This window comes from Dreissena polymorpha, chromosome 5 (genome assembly GCF_020536995.1).
Source record: "Dreissena polymorpha isolate Duluth1 chromosome 5, UMN_Dpol_1.0, whole genome shotgun sequence".
NCBI classification, from domain to species: Eukaryota; Metazoa; Mollusca; class Bivalvia; order Myida; family Dreissenidae; genus Dreissena; species Dreissena polymorpha.
Window position 1 is genome coordinate 63,133,443 of NC_068359.1, and position 22,107 is coordinate 63,155,549.

Sequence of the window (22,107 nt, forward strand, 5' to 3'; positions counted from 1 at the left end):
AACCATTTGTCATCAGACAGCAACCGCGGCAAACTATGTAAAAAAGGTTTTTACATTCATGTCGTTGTTTAAGTTTGGCTTTACGGGTGGGGATGGGGGTTCCTTGGATAAGAAAAGAAAAGGGAAGGAGGAAAGTAATAGAAAGTACGAGGGGAAAAAAAAACAAGGAAATTTCTCCCGAAATGGCGTGAAGATTACAAATAGATGTCTTAAGTAGATGAATATTGAATTTATTAGCATTAGTAATTAAGGCAAGCTAATAAGAATGATTGAATCATAATTGCGCATCTCCACGCACAAGAAAATACAAGTTGAATGATAAATATAAAGGTTTTGATAATATTTGGGTCAGGGCACATGAAAGATTGGTCAGGGCTAGTAGGTTCTGCATTTACTAGCCCGAATGGGCTAGTTGAAAAAAAAGTTAGTGTTAAGCCCTGCAAGGCAATTTTTGGACTTTTTTAACATTGTAATTGTTATAATATTCTTAAATGCTGACTTTGAAGAAAGTTCTGAAACTATTAAGTAGAACAAGGAAATCATCATTGTGTAAATGAGCAAGTTATGATGGGACATGCTTTGAACTATCAAACAGGTTTGTGTTGTTTCTCTATGTATGTTTTTTTTTATAATGATACGTTTAATACAAGACTATTGCCAAGCAATATATGTCCCCAACCGGCTCCACCATTGTCAGACTTTTTTTTTTATTTGTTGCCATAGCAACCAGAATTTTTGATGTAGGAATAAAATGAAATGACGTGATAATGTCCACAATGCCAGCTGTCCATGTTTCAAGTTTCATGAAAAAATATGAAGAACTTTTAAAGTTATCGCAGGATCCAGAAAAGTGTGACAGACTCACAGACTGACGAACACACAGAGCGCAAACCATAAGTCCCCTCCGGTAAAACCGGTAGGTGACAATAATGATATTGAGTGTAAAAATATCTGATTTGGTGGGTTGTTATCATAAAAAGTGAATGATGGATTCAATTATTCACATAAACAAGAGGACCTGAAAGGCCCAAAGTCGCTCACCTGAGATACAAAGAAATGACCTGTTTTTTGCAGCCCAAGATATCAATGGAACGAATGTTCTAACCAAGTTTAATGAAGAATGAACAACAAATGGCCCCCTGGCGGCCATGTTTTTCAACAGACTTGAACCATTTTTGAACTCGTCCAAATTATCATAGGGACAAATTTTCTGACCAAGTTTCATGCAGATCCGACAATAAATGTGGCCGCTACAGTGTTAACAAGGCAAATATTCATGACACACAACGGAAGACAGACAATTGACAAAAGGTGATCACAAAAGTTCACCATGAGCAAAAACTGTTATGCTCATAAAGATTGTCACCATGTGTGAAGATATTATTAAAACTAATTGAGTAAACTAAATCACGATATGATAACAACATTTGCACTCAGCAAGTGTCATTCAGATTGAACTAAAAATGTGACTAAAAGTATTCACAATGTTTAACTATAAACAGCTGTAGACATACAATAAAAACACCTGAGAGCCTTGTTTATAAACAATATGAACTATTTTCAGACTCACCATGCAATTATATTTCCAGTTAAAAAATCAATAAATCCGTTTTAAAACGCAAATCTTTGATAATGTTGGTTATTGTATAAAACAATAAAACCCAGTTTATTTTAGCAGAAATGTGGATTCTTCAAGGGAGAGTATCTTGAGCATGCTAGTATGTTGACGAATAGAGTTCTCTCAAATTCCTGAGTAAGAGTAACTGCCCATTCTATAAATTATATAAAGTTCTGAGATCACTTCTTTTCTGGCATTGGATTCCAGGGATTAAACCTTCAGACAAAAATTGAAATTAAAAAATCTACATCAATCTGCAGAGATATTTCTTAGTTATATAACAAAAGCATCACAAAATGCCAGAAAATCAGGAAAATAGAGTGTTCACAAGCTTTCTTACTATATAAATATAAGGAAAAAGACCCCCCCCCCCCCCCCTGGCGGCAATGTATTTTTACCACTCCAAACCATTTAAGAACTCAACTATCGTATCCAGGAAACAAATATTCTGACCAAATTTTCATGAATATTGGGCAAAAAATGTGTCTTCTAGACTGTTAACATGTTTTCACTATATACGTATAGAGAAAACTGCCCCACCCCCTGGCAGCCATGTTTTTCCACCCATCATGACCATCTTTATAAAGTACCGGTAAACGATACTTTCCTTATTACGAAAAACACTAAAAATTTCCCAATTGCTGTCCAAAAAAATTCCCAATATAAGGTAAAAAAAACATTTTTTTTTTTTGTTTGTTAATGCAACATTTTGTTAGTCCCTATGCAGCTCTATGGCTTAAACCTAGGTAAATATAATATTGAGAGCTTGAAAACACTTAGTTATCAATTTTAAAATATTTGGGAGCATAAATTCAAATACACTAATTTCCCAATTTGAGGTTTTCACGACTTGATTTTTCCCAATTTTCAGATTTCACGACTAACTTTTTTCCCAATTAGACTGGTACGGGTACTTTTCCCAATAGGACAACAAAAATCGCTGCAAACTAGTCAGAGATATCTATAAAATGTTTAGACAAAAAATTATGAAGATTAGGCCAAAAAATGTGACTTCTAGAGTGTTCCCAAGCTTTTTTAACTATATAAATAAAAATTATAAGGAAAAGGCCCCCCCCCCCCCCCCTGGCCCCCATGTTTATTTACCAATCCAAACCATTTTCGAACTCAACTGTCATATTCAGAAACAAAAAGTTCTGACCTAATTTCATGAAGATTCGACCAAAAATGTGACTTCTAGAGTGTTCACGTTTTCACTATATACATATAGAGAAAACTGCCCCGCCCCCCTGGCAGCCATGTTTTTTCACTGATCTGGACCATTTTAGAACTTGTCCGAGATATCAAGGCTCAACATTAACCTAGAAACAAACTTGCCCTACCGGGCAAGTACTTAGAAAATCTACTTGCCCTGAACCTAAAGCCACTTGCCCAAACATGAAATATCACATTAACTGTAAACCTAATATTTGTTAATAAAGATCAAAATGATACACCACAAAACCTTTTTTATTTTTGAACATTTAACAAAATGATTAGAGTAATTAAAGTCTAATTAAAGTCTAAATTAAATGCTCTTTGTTCTTTTTTGCCCAGGCGGACAACTAGATTATACAATAACTTGCCCGGACCCAATTTTTACTTGCCAGGGGCAATAGGACAACCATTAATATTGAGCCCTGTGATATCAATGAAACCAATGTTTTGACCAAGCTTCATAATGATTGGGCAAAAATTGTGACTTCTAGAGTGTTCACAAGGTAGCCATATAAGGAATACTGCCCCGCCCCTTGGTGGCCATGTATTTCTTAACTCAACCAACACATCATTTAGACAAACATTTTGACAAAGTAACATGAAGATTGGGCATCAAATCTGACTTCTACAGTGTTCGTAGGGTTTTTCTTTTTTTTTTGACCTAGTGAACTAGTTTTTGACCCAGCATGACCCAGTTTCGAACTCAGTAGAGGTATCAATGGGACAATTGTTCTGACCAAGTTTCATGAAGATTGGACAAGAAATGTGGCCTCTAGAGTGGTAACAAGTCAAAATGTTGACGACGGACGACAAACAAAAGGCGATCACAAAAGCTCACCATGAGCACGTTGTGCTCAGTTGAGCTAAAAACTTAAGTCGGTCAAAGGTGTCTGTATGATTTAATTACAAGACTAACCTGGTTGAAACAATCAATTCTTAAATAGACTTACATAATGAAACGGCAATGTTACATGTGATGACTTATACTTAAATGTATTTAGGCATTATCATTCTGCCACTAAATTCAAAGCTTTTTTTCAGCTACATGTATTAGAAAGCTATTGATAACGCTTAAAAGGTGTAATCAAAAACTTAATATGATGTAGTGTGTGACTTAAGAAGAGGCCCATGAGGGCTTGAATCGCTCTACTGGCTGGAATCAATAGGGCTCAAGCCCTTGATAGTATGAACAATCTGAGTAAGTTTTAAATAAACAGACCCAAAATGGGAAATTTATCGCATAAACAAAAAGAAACGTAAAATTTAAACTTCAAATGGCTCCTTTTCAAAATAAGTTGGACAAATTTTCTTCACTCTCAATGGTGTTCTGGCCCTTGATGATATAAAACATCCGTTAAAGTTTCAAAATGATAGAACTTTATATATAAACAAACAAGAAATGTGTTTGTCGGAAACACTATGTCCCCTTCTGCGCCGCTTTGAATTTATTTTTTTGACCTTTGACCTTGAAGGATGACCTTGACCTTTCACCACTCAAAATGTGCAGCTCCATGAGATACACATGCATGCCAAATATGAAGTTGCTATCTTCAATATTGCAAAAGTTATTGCAAAATGTTAAAGATTTTCATTTTGTTCTCAAATTCAAGGGGAGATAATTCTGGACTTATGACTCGGATATTGCTCATTTTCAATAGGGTTTGACTCATCATTCAGAAAAAGACACTGTGCAAGTTGAGAAATGATTGGATGAAAACTGTGGACTTTATTGCGTAAACAAGCCCTATTTCACAATTTTCTCAAATTCAAGGGGAGATAATTCTGGACTTTTTACTCTGATGTAACCCATTTTCAATAGGGTTCAACTTCAAGTCCTCATTAATATAAAGACACTGAACAAGTTTGAAAAGAATCGGATGAAAACTGTGGACTTTATTGCGTAAACAAGCCTTATTTCACAATTTTCTCAAATTCAAGGGGAGATAATTCTAAACTTTTTACTCTGATGTAACCCATTTTCAATAGGGTTCGAGTCCTCATTAATATAAAGACACTGAACAGTTTGAAAAGAATCGGATGAAAACTGTGGACTTTATCGCATAAACAAGAAAAAGTCTAACGCATGCACAGACGAACGGACGACGGAAACCACGCCATGACATAGGCTCTTTAGGCCTTCGGCCAGAAGAGCTAAAAATCCATTATAGTTTCTCTTATACTCACACCATCTGACCATCATAGAAAAAAATTGTCCAATTTATTTTATACTGTGAAAAGCAAAATAATTAAAAAGAGAAGCAAGTTGGTTCAACAAGTGGCCCTATTTAAATTGTCATTTGAGTAGATCCCATATGATCATTTCATTCGGATTGATTGGACAAAATGATTTTAAAAGAGTAAAGTATCTTTGTATGCTTTGTTTGTCAAAAAAAAAATTGCAGCAGTTTTCCCCTGACATGGACCTCAGTATAGTGCAGTCACAGAGCGATGCACCCTCGTCAGGGTCCTTTTAAGGCCAATGGAGAGCTCTAAAAGGGATTTAAATCTGAATATAATTACTGTAACTTCTTTAAACATAAACTTACTTTATTAACTGTGTGTTTTATGTCATATAACAGTGATACAATAATGTGTGTTGTATATACAATAATGTGTGTTGTATATAGGGATTTTATTTGTTAATAAGATGTCTAAGCTTTTTTTTTATTGACTCTCTGTATATATTAGTTTGCATCTATATAATACATGTATGTATAGAAAATTGCATAATATCATCAAAAAATTTTTTATATTGACTGTCTGTATATTTGAAATTATCTTTTGCATGCATTCAATAGCTGTACAGATATTTTTTGTACGGAATTTAATCCATGTATTGCTATAAAGATTTTATTCTATACAGAGTTTTATGCTCACATCTAAGTTATCCAAAGAATATATTCTGGCCAGATTTTGCTTTGCCCAGAAAAAAATCGGCTTACATTAAATAATTTGTGACATCTGTACATCTTATCCACATACATTTCAGGGTTTTTTCAGCACTATCTGCGCCTCCGGAAAACGGAGGCACTCCCAAAGCAAACGGACCCGATCCCAAACCGAAATTATACAAAAAATCCCAATTTCCATAAGAATTTAAGAATGAAGTGTCTTATAACATGTGTGACTAACCAGTGTTTGTTTTGTTCAATAATATCTGCTATAAGGTTTTGACTGTACAGTTCTTATCTCAGAGAGTAACTGTAACTGAAAAACAAAACTGCAGTACTTGAATAAACATTGAACATGCCCAATATTGCACCTGTTTATATAAAGAAGACAAAATAACAAATAAAAACAAACTTATTTGTTAAATCACTGAACTATTTAAGCATGATAAATTCACAATTTTTTCCCAAATGAGCCGTTTCATTGAAGCAAAAATTCCCAAAATGGCCAATTTTGTCGATAAAAAATTCCCAATTTGGGCAGACTCCTTTTCCCAAAATAGGCAGAAAAACCCCTGCATTAACTTAACTTTTGCCTGATATTTTAATTCATGAATTATCATTTCTAATCTTTATGACACAAATTGTACAAGTAACTCTTTTCAGACAGTATATGTCCAAAATTACAATAAAACCTTTTATATAAAATCTATGCATGTCCTAAATTGAACTATGATATTTAAGATTGTATCTTTTATGGGATATGCAGACTTTACAAGCGATGTAAACAGTTAGGATAAGAAGTGTGCTTATAGCAAGGGTGAAAGGTCTGAAAACCGTAAAAATGTGCTGGGGGTCCAGGGTGGGGGGGCTGCTAGGCCCTAAGTGGGTGCAGGGTTGTGGGGGGTGCTTTGCCCCCTGAAGCTCCAGAAATTTAGCCTTTTAGAATCCATTTTAATGAAGGTAAATGTACTTCTCACGCGACTTCTAAAGACCATCTTATTTGCCCCCTGATCCTCCAAAAATTTAGCCTTTAAGAGTCCATTTTAATGAAGGTAAATGTACTTCTCGCGCGACTTCTAAAGATCATCTTATTTGCCCCCTGAAGCTCCAGAAATTTAGCCTTTTAGAATCCATTTTAATGAAGGTAAATGTATTTCTCGCGCGACTTCTAAAGACCATCTTATTTGCCCCCTGAAGCTCCAGAAATTTAGCCTTTTAGAATCCATTTTAATGAAGGTAAATGTACTTCTCGCGCGACTTCTAAAGACCATCTTATTTGCCCCCTGAAGCTCCAGAAATTTAGCCTTTTAGAATCCATTTTAATGAAGGTAAATGTACTTCTCGCGCGACTTCTAAAGACCATCTTATTTTCCCCCTGAAGCTCCAGAAATTTAGCCTTTTAGAATCCATTTTAATGAAGGTAAATGTACTTCTCGCGCGACTTCTAAAGACCATCTTATTTTCCCCCTGAAGCTCCAGACATTTAGCCTTTTAGAGTCCATTTTAATGAAGGTAAATGTACTTCTCGCGCGACTTCTAAAGACCATCTTATTTGCCCATTGAAGCTCCAGAAATTTAGCCTTTTAGAATCCATTTTAATGACGGTAAATGTACTTCTCGTGCGACTTCTAAAGACCATCTTATTTGACCCCTGAAGCTCCAGAAATTTAGCCTTTTAGAATCCATTTTAATGAAGGTAAATGTACTTCTCGCGCGACTTCTAAAGACCATCTTATTTGCCCCCTGAAGCTCCAGAAATTTAGCCTTTTAGAATCCATTTTAATGAAGGTAAATGAACTTCTCGCGCGACTTCTAAAGACCATCTTATTTGCCCCCTGAAGCTCCAGAAATTTAGCCTTTTAGAATCCATTTTAATGAAGGTAAATGTACTTCTCGCGCGACTTCTAAAGACCATCTTATTTGCCCCCTGAAGCTCCAGAAATTTAGCCTTTTAGAATCCATTTTAACGAAGGTAAATGTACTTCTTGCGCGACTTCTAAAGCCCATCTTATTTGCCCCCTGAAGCTCCAGAAATTTAGCCTTTTAGAATCCATTTTAATGAAGGTAAATGTACTTCTTGCGCGACTTCTAAAGCCCATCTTATTTTCTCCATTATATTGAGAAGAATGTATTACTTTCAAAATAATGTCATTAAAAACAATATATTACAGGTAATTACGGACCAAATGGGCAGAGTTGCATCCACACATTTTAATCCATTGTGTCATAAAACCACCGTTTACGCAATAGGTCAGGTTAGACATGCTAAGCGTGTTTTCATAACGCCAAACAATCCAGTTTTTTCCCGATGTTCTCTTAATCAGTATAATAACCGTTTCAATATTAACTAAACTAATAGACCAAAACGATAAAGATGTGGCATGTTTTATTTGAAATTAATTTAGAGGAAATGTCAATTCCTAATGATTTGCTATATAATTTTGTTGAAAAAAAACAACGAAGCTTTTAACCATAATCAACAGATCTCGATGTTCTCTGCGCAACAAAGTTTTTATAAAAAATTAACACAAGCACGCTTTCCATGCGTAAGGCGTGACATTGTTCATTGCAGGGACTACCCTAGGCCTTAAAAATAGGGAGAAGTTACTTCTCCTTTTTTCCGAAACAGGGAGAAGTTTGGGAAATCAGGGAGACGTTTGTGCGAACAATATCAAAAACAAAACATGTTCATTTCACAACTTTTATTATTTCTATCATTATACTATGCGTATTTGTAAAAAACAATAAATTCTCATTGAAATCTACTATCTATTAAAGTAATTTAAGATATGTACCGGTAGCCCCTTTTCATCACATTTATCGTCATTATATTACCATCATTCCTATGACTGCTTTTGTAACAAAACACAATCGTAATGCATAGAACATCTAGTATATCTATTACTGTTTATCCGAATACTTTACACGTCCGAAATATGAACACTTAAGAACGCCTTACCTGTTTAACTTTAATAATCCGATTTTTCCTTGTTGTTATCTGGTTTAACAAACCGTATCAAATGTTTGTTAAAACCAGTTAATGCTTCATCCATTACTTAATCACCATTACTTCAGGCTGTCAAGTGACCTTTTTTCAAAAAATAGGAAAAAATAGGAACTCCTTTTGCAAGAAAAGTAGGAAAAAAGTAGGAAAAAGTAGGAACTTTTCCCTCAAAAGTAGGAATACATAATACTTATTTTTTAGACACAGGTCCAGGAAACATAGCTTGAAACAGAGCAGGATCGCCATCACATGTTCTGTATGGATACCCACTTGAAGCTACCTTAAGGGCCCAGAAGATTTCAGCCTTTTGTACCTGTTCCTTGTGTGATGGATGTTCTTGCATACAGATAGATTTATCCCCACAACCCTGAGAGCTGCTTGGCTTTTGGGCACTTCCAAACAAACGCTTTTGTGAATTATCATGCATGTATTTCATGTTTTCCTTGTGTTTTTATCCATCTCATTCTGCATGACTTATAAGTTGATTAGCACCAGAATTACTACAAGATGGACTTCATTCAGACAGTACAATATCTTGCAAACTCATTGCCGGTATCTCTCTTGCACCATGATCCCAGTGTTTTTCCACTGTTGTCCAACTTCTCCATCCATGACGGGTTAAACTTTGTTTTCCCACTAGGAATTTTAGCACTTATAGTGTATCTATGATAATTAAGTTTCAAGCAAAGCTACCCTGATAAAGAAGTATACATGTAATTAGATGCTGTTCATTTTGGTGTATCATCAAATAAGTGGTTAGAGGTCTTCTGTGTATCGATATAAAAATGGTAATTATATTGTGCATGTTATATCCTTAAGCAGAAGACCAAATTTATTTAGTGATACACCAACTTGTTGTACAAGATTAATACTAGTATATAAAGCAGTGTAAATGCTCTGCTACAGCTACATTGTGAAACCTTTAAATTGACAATAGGGTGCAGTTATAATGACTTAAGTTACATTCAAAATGACTGGTCATTGCAGAGCAGATTATGCAACTGGAGATAGGACCTTATCACCTGACATCTTTTATGACAGCATTGATTGGGCAATGAAACAGTTGCACTACATTGTTTATTCCAGTTTCAAATAATGGCTTTTACATTATTGATGACTTTGCGGGAGTGTAATAATGCCGTTTAATAATTTTAATACTTCGCTTTAACACCTTGAAGTTACCTCACTAGCTATGGCATCATTAGACAAGAATTGTGTTTGTCCGAAACACAATGCCCACTATTGCGCAGCTTTGAAATAAAATTTCAATATATCATTTGGCAGGTTTAGAAATTATCTCCCTTTTAAAGCTTATTACTTCCCTTGGATTGTATTTTTTAACTTTTGACCTTGAAGGATGACCTTCACCTTTCACCACTCAAAATGTGCAGCTTCATGAGATACACATGCATGCCAAATATCAAGTTGCTATCTTCAATATTGCAAAAGTTATGGCCCATATTAAAGTTTTCGGACGGACACACACACACAGACAGACAGACAAACGGACTGACAGTACAACTGCAATATGCCACCCTACCGGGAGCATAAAAATGTATCAGGGCATTTAGGCTCTGTGCATTTATCTTTAATTACTAAACATGATGTACCTATGATATCAATAGAACATCATATCCGTTGTCATGTAATACAGAATTTATTACATTATATTTGTAAATGATGAAAACTCGGCAAAGCATCAGTTTTATCTTTTTTCCAATAACTTGTGTAATAAATTCCATATTACATAACCACTCATACAATACATGTATCTCTATATCTCTACATTCCAAACAGCAATATCATGTAAACATGCATAAGGTTTGGTCAAATTGTTGTCAATGGAAACAAAATAAAACTGGAATAAACAATGGGTTCCCTCAGCTCTTGCATCACTGGGAACTGTGTAAGGTAGTGAAGTCTGCAGTGTACAAAATGCTAAGGAAGTAAACAAGGCACTATTGTTACTTCAAAAAAAAACTTGTCAATAATTTTAAAAGTTACATAAGAAATAAATATTTATGCTCCTGAAGAGGTGCTAGCAGACAGTCAGCATGGGTTGTCAGGTCTCATCTAGATGAATGCACATTAACAGGGATACAGTCATGCCATAGATTCATTCATCCTGCAAGTTTACTAAATAAACTCTTTAAAAAAAAAATTCTCCATTGAAAATGAAAAAGTAGGAATAGTAGGAAGATTTGGTAAAAAAATAGGAAAAAGTAGGATCCTGATGAAAAAGTAGGAAATAGTAGGAAAAAGTAGGAAAAAGTATGACCGCTTGACAGCCTGTTACTTGTAATTTGAATTGCCAGCTATGAATTGAACGCGGGTTGAACGTTACAATAAGTCCGCCATTTGCAATGTCGAAGGTCATAACGTAGCAATTTAATTCATACTCGGAAAAATTATATCTAATTGAGGAATTTTTTTCTCAATGTTTATGTGTAGTATTATGACTTGTTTATATAAAAAATGAATGTGATTGCAGTTTATATCAGACGGGTGTTTAATACTCGTAATTATCGGTGGATTAACAAACTGACAAAACTCGCTGGACTTAATCGTGAATCTACGTAATTAATAGACCTTTGATCAATTTTGTTTTTCTTTAATTATTTTTGCCTACTTTCTTTAACCATGCCGTCTGCGAAAAAACTGCAATTATCGGATGGTCAAACAATTATCACGTTATTATTAGACAACTTGCGGCACGCGCGAAGAGGCACGAGTGTGTTGTTATAGGAACCAATATTAAGGGACTGCTTTGTCATGGTCAATTAACGATCCGTGCGGGGGCTAAATTGTGTAACCGTTAGATAAACAACAAACAATAAACTTGCTAATCGCCTGCGGACGGTAGCAAGCATTGGCAATAATAATCGGGCGGCTTGATTTTCGCTTATCCGGTCTTGTTTACAAAAAAATCGGGCGACTTGATCTTCGTTTTTCTGGGCTCGTAGGGCGATATCACGGGCGTTGGAGCGAAATTATCGCCCGTAGTCGCCCGTAGGGTAGTCCCTGCATTGTCATATAAATTTTGCGCGCTTTTTGTCGGCTAAAGAGTCCACAAATGATAGGAGGAATTTCTGTTAATAGTGTTATGGTAATTCCAATTCTGGCATTGTGGTATTGGAGATTTCCCGCAGTCTGACAGCTGTAAAATTTACAAACCGCAGATCCAGGGTGCAAAATCAACAGGGTGTCCCCGGTTTTAAACACGGTCTGGACAGAATGTAAACACACCCTTAAGAACTTTATTTTTGCAAATATCTCCTGTTATTTAAATGCATTTGCAAAAATCTTTAGTGCATAAAATACAGTCCTTCTTGCAGTTTAGGTCGATATCTTAAGGTATAAGAATAAATCCTTGAAAACGTCTGAAATTGATCACAAAATTTCATGTTGCGTGAAGCATAGCCCTGTACAATTAATGCAGTAGATGCCGAATATTTTAACAAGATCACAAGCTTAATAAATAAAGTAATTCCCATGTATTTCACATTGCCATAAGTAGCATAAAAATCTGTTTTTATGCACTAAGTGAAATTCTTAAGAAAAATAATTTTATTAAGTTGTTTGAAATAAAGCACCACTATTCGTCGTGTATACATCCATTAAAGTTAAAAGAAGGTACCCCACAAATTCACGTGATCCTGCACCCTGCGATCTGGTTTATTATAATACATTGCATAATGCTCAACGGGTTTACACGATTTGGAAAAATGGCCTTGGCGTCACTCCAAAAACGGTAATTCCAGTTTAACTCTGAAAACTTTCACGCCATGTAATAGTAGGAGAAATCCCTGTGAATGTTACCCATCGCTCGTTTCTTTCTCTCCATATCGGGGGTCCACTCTTCATCGCTGTCAGAGTCTGACTTGTTTAAGCACACATTGAAATTCTGAGCAGCAGCTGCCTCTGCAGCCTTTGCCACCTTGGCTCGATGGGCAGGACCCTTCATGAAATCTGGTTTGATGGCTGGCAGACCTGTTAGAATAAATATGTTTTGAGTACCTAAGCCCTATTGGACGAGACTCTTCATGAGGTCTGGTTTAATGGATGGCAGGCCAGGGCTCCTGTTCACAAACCCATTCCTAGACTTAAGAAAAGCTTTACTCAATACAAATAACTCAAAGTTTACATACAGGTTTACAGGCTAAAGTTAAAGATGCATTGTATAAATTCAAAGGTGTGGACCGGTACTGCTACGCTTGACTTGATTTCATGTAGTTTTATAACTATTTTAAGAAAATAGTATTTATTTTTACACTTAAGTCTAAGAATATGTTGGTGAATACCAGTCCAGCTAAGAAAATTATGAAGAAAAACAAGTTGGGCATGAGACTGGCGGGTGCTTTCATGATTTTGGCTTAAATGCTTGAGGACCTTCTAAATAAACTTATCAATAGAACCTTGGTTCAAGAAGTCGAGCCACTGATATTAAAATCTGGCTTTATGGCTAGCAGACCTATTAAAACAGGAGCAAACAATAACATTCGGATGCCCGATTGGCCTTCTATCCACATACTGAGTTTCATCAACCTAGTTTAAGTATGTGCTAAGTTGTTGCAAGAGCCAGATTAAAGCTTTTCACTTATTTCTGTAACCATGGCAAACCACAAATTTATTTTAGATGAAATAGCAGTTGGCAATCATGATAATGTTGATGCATTATTTCCTGTATGACCCTCTTTTAACATAATTAGTTTCATTAAAATAGCATAAATTCTTTTATAGTTATCAGAGGATCAAGATTTTTCTGGCAGACTTACGGACAGACAAACAGAGAACAGAATTAAAGTAAGGCCTATTTTGTGAAAACTTTAAAAAAAATTCGTCCATAACCATTGGGCCTAGGGCTATCAAATTTGGTATGTAGTGACATCTATTAAACCTCAACCAAATTTGTTCAAATAATGCCTCTGGGGTCAACTTTGACCCTGCCCCGGGGGGTCACAAAATTGAATAAACGCTTACAGACCTGTTTACCCTACCGATTGCTTCTCAGTAGTATGAAGGGCATCTCTCAGTAGTTTTGGGCTGTTGTCAGTAGTTTTAACATTTTCAATCATTTTGAGCATTAAAACACCATGACTGGGTCACATATCAGTTTAACAGTATATAAAGCATTAGATGAATTTACATGCTAATAATTTAATCTGTTAAGCGATTTTTTTTGCTTTTATTTGTTACAGCCTGTGTCATTTGGATTGGGAAAATTAGCGCAATAAACCATGTACTTGGAAAAAATAGCGCGATAAACCATGAAATTGGGAAACATTAAGCATTATAAATATAATTATAAGTAACAGAATTAAAATTGTTTTCAAGTGCATGTTTGACAGCATTTTTACATTATAAAGTGCTGCTTTAATGTCTTCTTACAATGAAGACAATATTTAGTTAATATCCATCCACATGAATATTAAACTTGCAATAATCTATAGATTCTTAGATTAAAAAAAAAATATCATAAGGGGAAAACATAAACAAATATTGACAAAAACCCTTTAGTGTTCTTGTTGTGTTAATGATGTATTAAATGGAGTTAAAATAATATATTTTATATGTTTACTTTTCAATATCTTGCACTTGACAACCTCAGTTCAATGCTATTTCATTAAACTGTACAGAGTAACAAACATAATAAAGCAGAATATGCATATGAATCTGAGTATACACAGATCCACTAACATATAAATAAAATCATGTTTGTCTCTTTCCATTTTCGAATGATACTCATCTGATTATAATAAATGCTTTAACTTTGTGAGTAGACTGAACTCCAATTTTCCAACACTTGTTTCCGTGACGCACATTCACTGTGCAGATTTCTGATAAATATTTGTTGATGTTTTTTTATCTCAAACGTAGTATTTTGCTTTAATTGACTTACGCATTACATTATTCCCTAATGACCATATGATATCCGTTGTTAATTTGAATGGTGTTTATCATTTTCGCAGTTAATCGCAATTTCTTGTCTGCTTGCTGCCATCTGGACGTGTGTAAAAACAGGCGTGGTCAATCCCGATACATCGACTATCGTCGTTATTCTCCACAATAGAAAGAGAGAGAGATGTGTATACAAGATAGCAACGTAAAATCGTATATATTCGGCTAAATTTGCGAACCAATACGTAAGTCAGTTGTTGTTCGCTGACGACCCGACAAGCTCGATCAGCACTCGTTTCCCAGGAGGCTTGAATTTTTACGTTTCTTACTACGCAAGCGCAAAAATGATTATGATTGATAAATTACCAGAAAAGACCGAAAATAAGCGAAAGTACGATTAAAAACTGAAATTTGACCATTTTGATCAATGGATCCGTAGTTTTTCAGTACAAATCCGTAGTGCGTAGTTTAGCCAAATAATCCGTAGTAACTACGGCGAATCTGAAGAAGTAAACAGGTCTGCGCTTATAAAGCGGCTATTTTGTGAAATCTTTTAAAATCTTCTTGTTGAAAACCATTCGGACTATGGCTACCAAATTTGGTATGCAGTAACATCTTATAGTCCTCCAGGGTTCGCCAAAACCGTCGGTCCGCCGGTCCTGACGGGCAAATTTTTCTCAGGACCGACAAGTGATTTAAGAAAGTCGGTCCGACTGACCGACACAATCGGATGAAAAATTGTTTCAAAAAGATCACTCAAAGTGTATAATGTGCTATTGGATTAATAGAAGGTAAATGCGTTTTGTTCAACTTCTGTCAAAATCCGTTTTTTTCACCTTCATTTTGATGTTTTGATGTTTAAAGTTGGATTAGAATTGACTATCACACATGCGAGTTTAAAATCAACGGTCTTTGTTTAAAAAGCAACCGGGTGCGTCCGCCATTTTGTTTGTTCCATTTAATTTCTCCACAACAAAAACCGCATGAAAACTTGTTTCAACAGGCATTTGTGAGCATTTCTGTTAAATAGTTTCATTATTATATTGTTCTTGGAAGGATATATTTTAATTGACATACCAACAATTTCTGAAATCAAACGAAGTTTTTCCACCCAATGTACCATATTTCGCATAATTTAAAATTCGGACATGGGTAAATTTGTTGTTGATAGATTGTAGCATTATGTTTTGTGTTATTTCAGACAACAAGAATGGATGGTGGTAATTATCATGGGCCTTTCTATCAAGTAATAGGTGTGATGGACATTAATTTAATTGAACCTGGAAATCAACCACCTCAGCTAAGAAAAAATATTTTAACAATAGGTGTTGTTTTAGAACTTGGGAAATTGGCTAATAAACAGAAATTGAAGTCATCCAAAGTAGTGTGAATGGGTGTGTGCAATTAAGTCAAACTTGATTGGATGTCATCTTACCTTTTCAAGAACACAAATTTGTAGAGCTGTGGAGGCTAAAAACAGTTTGACATGCCTTTGGTTTATATGTGGTTTATTATTAATATAAACTTGTTTCATTATATCGACTTTGGACATGTTTTTATTGTATTTTAATTTGATCAAAACCAATTAACACCTAAAAGGTACTCTCTTTTGTTGTGTTTTGCTGTTATAGTTTAGTCGGACAGTGGGACTGACAGAAACTGATTTGGACTGACAAAAATTTCAAGTCTGTCAGTCCAAATGACTGACAGATTTTTCAAGTTTTGGCGAACCCTGGTCCTCTACCAAGTTTGTACAAATTATGCCCTTTGGGTCAGATTTGACCCTTACCCGCGGGTCACAAAATTGAACATCATATACGCTTATATCTTGCTTATTTTGTGAAAACTTTTAAAATATTCTTGTCCTTAACTCTAGGACCTAGGGCTACCACATTTTGTATGTAGTGAGATATAGTAGTCCTCTACAAAGTTTGCTCAAATTATGCCCCTGGGGTTAAATTTGACCCAGCCCAGTGGTCACAAAAGTGTACATGTGCTTAAATAGGGCCTATATTTAAGTATTTGCACATGCAGAGAATATTTGTTTCAGCCTTTTTTTTCAGCAGTGGAGCGATACAGGGCCATCATGGCCCATACAGGGCCATCATGGCCCTCTTGTTTAAATATAGCAGAACCCGAATTTTCAGACGTTAAGATAGACACACACTAGTGGTTAAGATATATACACAAAAGATCCATTACATAAGAGTTTGTTGTATCCACAATAGCGCTATAGCTTGTCAGGATATTCAAGTGAATTAATATGCATAGGAAAATGTTATATCCATGTTAAAAAATGCTTGGTATACATTATGTTATTGAAGTTCTGTGTGTATTACACAGACATCCCCTCGTAATTTTGTGTGGTCAAAACATACCCATATAAACCATGATCTCATAGTTCTGAGCAATATTCTTGAGCCTCCTCTGCTCATGGAATGTCATCTTGTCTAGCTCCTGCTTAGTGAAGAATCGTTCCAATTCAACCTCCTTCTCCAAGAACTGGTCCAAGTTCCAATTCTTGCCACCCTATTTGAGGCAAGGACAACATAAATTTACTTTCATAATTGTTATTTATAACTTAAATATATTAGTGCATATCTTAAAAGTTCAATTACTGTTTAAATTTTCTACTTTATAACTTTGAATTACCTTTTAATTCTTACTAATGCCATTACTGGTCAAAAGGTCTAGTAACCTTCTTACTGTTACTGACCCAATCCCCAATTTATAGTCGTCAACAAATTGGTCACTGATCTGGGGGTTTTCTGGATCTCATGCCCTTTTGTTGTCTTTGTCCCAGGGCTAACAGCCTTTTACAGAGACTGCTTACTCACACAGGAAGTTAAAGCAAAGTCTGGTCATCTATATGATGACACATTATAATTTAACTTTAAAACATTGTTTCACGCTTCTTTTTTTTACACTAGATTCCTTTCTGCAACAAGTTGACCCATTTTTCAATAATGCTATGATTATCTGAGATATTAACTCTATGATTCTACATTCTCAAATCTTTTCTATAAAGAAGGAATGTAGTTGACAATTGTTAATAGTTTTATTTGATCGTTCGTCAAAAAGTTGTAATTCTGTTACTATTGTATCTTCAATGCAATTGAGTAATTAAATAGTAATTAAATTGAATGCGTTTTAATTCCCTTTTATTATTGTTTAATTTGAGTTACAATGCTATGACGTTAAATTTTATTTACACTTAAATGTATTATGAATATTGCTGGGCCAAGTGTGAGGTTGAGCGCTCTATAACCAGGTTTAAACCCCCAATGCTTTGCATTGACCGTTCCAAGGCGGTGACCCCAGCTTTATTCATATTTTGTGTTTATGTTGGTTTGTATTGTGCTGTATTGTGCTGTTTTGTACTGTTTGGGCAATCGGTCACTTGCCTTAAATAAAGGACCAACTAATTGTTTTTAATGAAAATTCAATACTGCTCCAGCAGCTGGAGTTTCACTTCTTTATATTGAAATTACTTCACTGCGTGATGCACATGTTTGACTGTTTTCCATTAAAATGACCTTGAACTTTGCACAATAGGGGTGACACAACTTCTTCACATGGTATTTATTTGTGTTATTTTAAAATTGAATGATTAATGAAGTGACAGTCTTGAAAAGCTGTTTTACTGGTGTAACCTTTACCTTAAAGGTAGGGAGACAGGTGTTAAAGCTAACAATTGCTATCTCTTAAAGGTGGTCATTTGCCATTAATTATTTCATACTACAATGATGAATGACAAACTGTCTGGAAAAACTGTTTTCCTTTCAACTTTGCCATAAGTCTGACCTTGACCTTTCAGATAATAAGACCTGGGTTACACTGCAACACATCTTATGATGTAGAACATTTGCAGTAAATTATAAAAAATTTCAGACTGAATCACAAAGTTTAAGCTCATACAAAAACACCCACATATATATGTCGCTGTTGCGTAATGGAATAGGTGTCCGCCTAGCGATTGGGAGGTCATGGGTTTGATCCCCAGTTGGGAAGCGTTCTCTAGATCTTCCGCAAAGTCACCAAGTGCTGGTTATAAACCCCGGTAACGGACTTGAGAGTGTTTCTATAAGCCTGGGGCTTTCAATGAAATCGATCTAAAATAAATAGGTAACTAAGGTAGGTAGAAGGATGCTATATAAAATGGTGAATATTTGTGACAAATTATTTTACCAAGCTCAAGCCCAGTATGACTGCTTCATGACTTTTCTGCAAGCTGGCTCCACAAAAATGCAATATTTGTTTGACGAACACCAACTTCTTCAGATGATTTTATGAGTTGACAATTTCAACAATTAGTATTGTATTGTATGTCATATACATGCATATATCTTTATTATAAGTCAATTATTACCAATGGTTTGGATCCATTTGCAGTTTCTGCCATTGCTTCTGAGTTCACATATGCAACAGAATCTGAAAATAATCCAAACATAGTCCTGTTAGGTACAAATAAATTGGGATTTTTCTACCATAAATTATAAAATCATTATTTGTAAATGTCTGGGGGTGGTATTCCAGAAACATCTTAAGTCATTTCTTAACTAATTTTACTTATAAGTTCAAAATTACAATGTTTTGTATTTCTTTACTAAATAAGGAAACACATGTTTTTTGGTATTCCTAAAATAACATATTGGCATAATGATATTATTTAAATGTATTTCTTGATGCCAATCTATTGCAATATGAAACACTTAAGAAAAATTCCCAATTTAAGGATAAGAATAAAATTTAACTTGAGATGCTTCTGGAATACGACCCCTGGCCTTTTCTGTCTATTTTGGGGAAAGGTACCTAGCAAAATTGGGATTTTTTGAGTCTCGAAATCTTCCAAATGGGAAAAAATTTCATAGACAAAAGCATTATTTGGGAAATTATTTTTCTGATTTTTTCTTATTAAAACTAATGTTTTCATACATAGGTATTGCCCAAAAATGCTAAGAAAAATATTAAACTGTTTTTTTACCATGCAACAGTCATTGTCAACTGCTAACGTACATGTAAGTATGTGTATGAAAAAAACTGACTTTGTTATGCTTGACGTTCAAATAAAATACATAGCTCAATATGTCATTACGGATGCCTACAGGAAAACGCATTATTGGCTTCGATCATTTCGGTTGGAAATTGTGATTTTTTTTTGAGAATTGGGAAAAATATCCTTATTTGGCTTTAAGAATGGGGCCCACTATCGGTCCCGTGAGATAGGCAGAAAAAGGCCTGATATGTTATGTGGAAAGGTTTTTAATTCATTTTAACATGTGTACAAAACAGGAAGTTTTTTTCTGGCCTTTTATTTTTCTGCTCATATTATTTGAAAGCTCTGACAGTGTAATGTGACCAAATACTGTCAAATAACACAATAACAATTAATGCCAAAAGTACTTAACAGAAAATATTTATCTGTGTCATATGTGTAAAATAAAATAATATATTTACTAAAAATACAAGATCAGTATTGATGCAAAGCATGAAAGGGCGTCGGGAATTTCAGTGTAAAAGGCACTCAATGAAGTTACATGGAACGATTTTTGTTCTACTGTAACTATAAATATTGGCTGATTATCTTAAACAAAATAGAAAAAGATACTGGTATAACCATTATCTATGATTTTGTGTTATAACCCCCAAATAACCATTATCTATGATGTTGTGTTATAACCCCCAAATAACAATTATTTATGATTTTGTGATGTAACCCCCAAATATTTCAAAGTTCATTTTATTTACATTGGTTTCCTTTTTTTACTGGCATCCGTGTGCAGTTTTCATTAATGGAACAGAACTGTGTAGGTTTAAAAAAATCTGCTTCATCTTGTAAGCGTAATTCCATATTTTTCTCAACTTCAAGGGGAGATGATTCTGAACTTTAATTCTTACGTAGCTCATTTACGATAGGGGTTGAGTACTCATTGATATGAAAACACTGTAAAAGTTTTAAAAAAAATTGAATAAAAACTGTAAATTGCATAAAGAAGCTGCATTTCACAATACTTTCAAATTCAGTTAAAGATCATAATAGATTTATTGCTTCGATATTCATCATTTTCAATAAGGGTCGAGTAATACTGATATAAAAACACTTACCAGGTAACAAGTTTGGAAAGATTCAGACGAAAGTTGTGAAATCTTTTAAACAAGTTGAAATTCTTTATTTTCTCAAATTTTATAGAAAAAAAATTCTGGACTTATTGTCCCGATGTTTCTCATTTTAAATGAGGTAAAAATGCTCATTGATATGAAAACACTGTAAGTTTGGAAAGAATCTGATGTTGACATAATCACCTAACCAAGCCGTTTTTCGCTTTTATTTTTAAATTCAAAGAGACATAATTCTGGACTTATGGTCCAATATTGCTCATATAGGGTTTGGGTTGGGTCCTTATTGATAAAAAAAAACTGTGCAAGTTTGGGAAGAATCGGATTAAAATTTTGGACTTCGAACAAGGATTTCAAAATTTCTCAAATTCTAAGTAAGATAACTATGGACGTAATGGTCGAATTATGCTAAAGGGTCCATACCACCTGGATAGTAATATGTGTCGCAATTCGCGCTCTATATGTGGTTCTTAAAAAAAAACAACTCCGGGGAGTGCTTGACTCTAGGGAAACGGGTTGCTCGGACACAGCTCCTCCTTGATAAGCGGCTGCTTCTTTTATCGCAACTCATTGTTACAATCAATAATACGTGTTGCGCTTCGCGCTCTATATGTGGTAGGGATAGAACTTAGGGCCTATGATAGACAACCATAAAAATACATGGATAATAGATGTGTTGTTTGCATTTATTTGTTTATATAAAAACACTTGCATTTTTTTTTTAAGATATTTAAGTGATGTAAGAAATTTTTATTAACGTTGTCACCACGCGGCATCCATTAATTATAATAAAAATGTCCAATTGTAGTAAAATGGATTTTAAATGCCTACATAAAAACAAAAAGTTAACATAGAACACAAATAAAATAATTTGATTCTACTGGGGCTTGAACCATGGGCCTCTCACATGTGAAGTGAGCGTGTTACCACTACACTACGGAACAGCTTGAAAAATCACCTTCTAAGATATTAATAAGTGACTGTAGTGCAACGGTTATCAATAAAGCAATAAATCATGTAATCGCTGTCGTCTTGTAAAATTGAAGAAAATACGCGTTAACCAAAACTCGAACAACAAAAGTCTGCGCTGGTGTTAGAAAAACCACAAAATAAATATATTTTGATTATGTTTTGTTTTTATACAAAACCAGAAAGTTTCCCCGGTTCGCGTATTTGCCCAGTCCCTGTGATCTTTTATTTTTGCCCAGTCCCTGTGATCAGTTATTAATTAAAAGAATTAGCTTTGCATTATTTGCAATAAATGTTGTAGTAAATGTAAATATAGGCACATTATGCAGTACCTATTTACACTAATTTACACAAAAAATCACCACTATGCAAGATATTCTGACAACAAACATATA

General features: G+C 34.7%; 1 protein-coding gene across 3 annotated transcripts in view; it reads right to left on the reverse strand.

Moving 5' to 3' along the window:
- LOC127832428 (histone-lysine N-methyltransferase PRDM9-like) overlaps positions 1 to 22,107 on the reverse strand; it is a 75,025-nt gene that overhangs the window by 23,184 nt on the left and 29,734 nt on the right. For 2 of the 3 annotated variants that reach the window (XM_052357889.1, XM_052357888.1), the window contains exons 2-4: positions 18,996 to 19,057; positions 17,005 to 17,155; positions 12,548 to 12,718 (exon numbers count right to left, since the gene is read on the reverse strand). In XM_052357889.1, coding sequence (XP_052213849.1) covers positions 12,548 to 12,718; positions 17,005 to 17,155; positions 18,996 to 19,057 — 384 coding nt within the window. Of the gene's footprint in view, positions 1 to 12,547; positions 12,719 to 17,004; positions 17,156 to 18,995; positions 19,058 to 22,107 lie in introns of those variants that run through there. The other variant, XM_052357891.1, reaches the window with a different exon arrangement.